Source organism: Mandrillus leucophaeus, unplaced genomic scaffold (genome assembly GCF_000951045.1).
Source record: "Mandrillus leucophaeus isolate KB7577 unplaced genomic scaffold, Mleu.le_1.0 Scaffold565, whole genome shotgun sequence".
Classification (NCBI taxonomy): Eukaryota; Metazoa; Chordata; class Mammalia; order Primates; family Cercopithecidae; genus Mandrillus; species Mandrillus leucophaeus.
Window position 1 is genome coordinate 1,318,854 of NW_012106086.1, and position 3,667 is coordinate 1,322,520.

General features: G+C 35.2%; 1 protein-coding gene across 4 annotated transcripts in view; it reads left to right on the top strand.

Annotated features, from left to right (window-relative positions):
- Positions 1-3,667, top strand: part of PEX1 (peroxisomal biogenesis factor 1) — a 57,615-nt gene that overhangs the window by 18,337 nt on the left and 35,611 nt on the right. For all 4 annotated transcript variants that reach the window (XM_011998282.1, XM_011998281.1, XM_011998280.1 and 1 more), the window contains one exon: positions 2,715-2,797. In XM_011998282.1, the coding sequence (XP_011853672.1) occupies positions 2,715-2,797 (83 nt within the window). The remainder of the gene's footprint in view (positions 1-2,714; positions 2,798-3,667) is intronic.

Sequence of the window (3,667 nt, forward strand, 5' to 3'; positions counted from 1 at the left end):
AGAATCGCTTGAACGTGGGAGGCAGAGGTTGCAATGAGTGGAGACTGCGCCACTGCCCTCCAGTCTGGGCGATACAGTGAGATTCTGTCTCAAAGAAAAAGGAATTTGTTTTCCTGTCTTTATAGTAGAGGGAGGACAGGGAGAATGGGGTTGGAATGGTTACTGACTGAGCCAAATTATGGTAGGTGTATCACTGGGCATAGAGAAAATGAGCATTTAAAACTTTTCCACCTAACAGATGTTTCTTCAGGCTACACTGCACTCATTGTGCTAACTGTAATGTCAAATCCCAAACCTGTGCCTATAGAATATGAACATCTTTCATTGGATTTGTTTGGTAAGGCTTACACTTTATTAGGAAGATAAGATGTTAAAATAAGGGTGTTAAAGTTAAGTTCAGTTATGAGGATAATTCATTACTATTCCTTTTTTGGCAGCCTAAAAACGTAAGTGAAGAAGACATAAAAATTGTATTTTATTCATGGCTACAGCAGTCTACTACCACCATGCTTCCTTTGGTAATATCAGAGGAAGAATTTATTAAGCTTGAAACTAAAGATGGTGAGTACATTTGTTATTTGGACTTTTTTTTCTATTTAAATAGTTGTACATTTTTAATTGTTCTTGCAACCTGTCATACATGTGAACATTATGTGAATAGTGAAATGTAATTATGATAATTAAACAGTAGATTTTATGTATTGAAAAATATATTTGGCTGAGTGCAGTGGCTCATGCCTGTAATCCCAGCACTTTGGGAGGCCGAGGCAGGCAGATCACTTGAGGCCAGGCGTTCGAGAGCAGCCTGCCAACATGGCGCAACCCCATCTATACAAAAAAATACAAAAATTAGCCAGGCGTGGTGGTGTATGCCTGTAGTCCCAGCTACTTGGGAGGCTGAGGCGGAAGGATCACTTGAGCCCAGGAGGTCCGTGTTCATGCCACTGCACTCCAGCCTGGGCAACAGAGCGAGACCCTGTTGCAGAAAAAAAAAAAAAAAAGCCTTTAACTTAAATACATTTGACATTTAAAATCTTAAATTATTTCATCTCTGTTTCAATACTAACTCTGTATTTGTTACTTTCTTTTTAATAGGGCTGAAGGAATTTTCTCTGAGCATAGTTCATTCTTGGGAAAAAGAAAAAGATAAAAATATTTTTCTGTTGAGTCCCAATTTGCTGCAGAAGACTACAATACAAGTAATAGCATATTATTGAATATTTAATAAAATACTATTTGTTACATATGATCGATAATAAAGTATGAATTTCCTTGTAACATCTTGCATTGTGAAGTGTATTAAAAACCAGGTAGGAGTAAGGAATAACTTGATTTAAAATATTTTATTTTATTCTGTAATCTCTTTAAAGTATCTGTACAAATTATTGACTTATCCTAAATTTAAAAATGAATGCCTTAGCACAGTTAAGTTCCAAGAATAGAGTTGATCGTGTTAACTGGTAAATGGGTCATGATTTAAAATTCTTCTAGGATTGAAACAAATGAAAACATAGTTTTAAGGGTTTGATTTTTTAAATTCCTATTTTTACATGCAATTTTACTGTACAACCCATCATATTTTGACAGTTCTTAAATTTGCGACTCTTCAGAAATATTATCAGATCACTTTTCTTTGCTTCCATAAGTTTTTTTTTGTTTTTGTTTTTGTTTTTAAAGACTGTGTCTCGCTTTGTCGCCCAGGCTGGAATGCAGTGGCACGATCATGGCTCACTGCGGCCTTGACCTCCCAGGCTCAGGTGATCCTCCCACCTCAGCATCCCAAGTAGCTGGGATCACAGGCACATGCCATAATGCCTGGCTAAGTTTTGTATGTTTTTTAGAGATAGGGTTTCACCATGTTGCCCAGACTTGTCTTGAACTGCTGGGTTCAAGCAATTGTTCTGCCTTGCCCACCCAAAGTGGTGGGATTACAAGTGTGAGCCACTGTGCCCAGCTCTTCTAGAAGTATTTTAAGAGTGGTCTTTTTTTTTGAGACGGAGTCTTGCTCTGTCACCCAGGCTGGAGTGCAGTGGCACCATCTCGGCTCACTGCAACCTCCACCGCCCAGGTTCAAGTGATTCTCCTGCCTCAGCTTCCCTAGTAGCTAGGATTATAGGCAAATGCCACCACGCCCTGCTATTTTTTGTATTTTTAGTAGAGACGAGGTTTCACCATGTTGGCCAGGCTGGTCTTGAACTCCTGACCTCAAGTGATCTGCCCTCCTTGGCCTCCAAAAGTGTGAGCCACCACGCCCAGTCAAGAGTGGTCTTTTTACAATATTATTTTTTGATTAGGACATTCATTCTTGTCGTTATAAAACTGAAGATACTCTAGTTATTTAGAATTTCAGTGTTTTGGAACTAGACATTGTTTTTGTATTTTTGAAATATTATTGAAGGAATACCATTTGGAGAAGATACAAATGTAAGAATTGTGAAAGGATAATTGTGACACAAATCAAAATTATAAATAAAAATATATCTGTAAAATGTATTAAGGCAATAACATTCTTTCTGCTTGTTGACCATAAATATTTATGTTCTCTGGATGGGTACATTGTTATTGTCAAGGGTGTTTAAATAATGATCTTGCATGCGTAATTTATCTATTCTCTCTGGTATAACAGAATCAGCAATTTAGTTTTCTGGGACCCGAGAAAAACATGCAAAAGACATACTTTGAAATGTAAAACTGATTTTTCCTTGCAACTATAGGTCCTTCTAGATCCTATGGTAAAAGAAGAAAACAGTGAGGAAATTGACTTTATTCTTCCTTTTTTAAAGCTGAGCTCTTTGGGGTAAGAAGTTATGGCCAAACTAGCATGTTTAGAGACGTGTTTTAATATTATATCTGGCAGAGTTTTCAATGTAAATATTAAAATAGATGTTAATATCAATAAGTGATCTTACTAATGCATTAGTAGATATTTTTTCAAGGATTGTCTCTATCTTCACGCCTAGCTTAAATTTGCCTTGTCTTCTTTTTTTTTTTTCCTTTATTTTTATGTTTTTATCCATCCCTGGTGGTAGGGGATAACCTTGTCTTCTTCAATAACTAGAGGTCTGAAGCTTGTTAGAAATTTTACTTTGAGAATTGATCGATGAGAAGAAAGCAACTAGATATCACCTGGATCATATATGCTTGAATAAAACAATAATTCTTAGAACAAATAAATACATTTTAAAAGTTAAAGCCAAAAACATTAGTTAAATGTTTAAAAATATTTCAAATTAAGTTATTCCTTCACTGTCTTGTATTACTGTAATAATTTGGATTATTTGTGTTTTTCTCAACTTTTAAAACAAATATTTAAAAAATTCCTCTTTTGATTCAGTAGGGCTAGATTAAAATATAAAAAATATTTTAACTCCTCTTAATTTCCATATTTCTTATATAATATGAGAATCTCTTATAAGCATTACCTCTTAGAAGTCTTCACAGAAGCTTTGGTAGATGTAGTAGTAGTGCTTTGATTTCCTAGAATGGTATAATCTGTAAATGTTTTAGTAAAAGGATTAAACCATAAAGTCAAAATGTTTAAATATAGCACAGTATTTATTAATATAAAATAAAATCTCTCTCTTTTTTTTTTTTTTTTGAGATGGCCTCTTACTTGGTCACCCAGGCTGGAGTGCAGTGTTGCAATCTCAGCTCATTGCAACCTCCC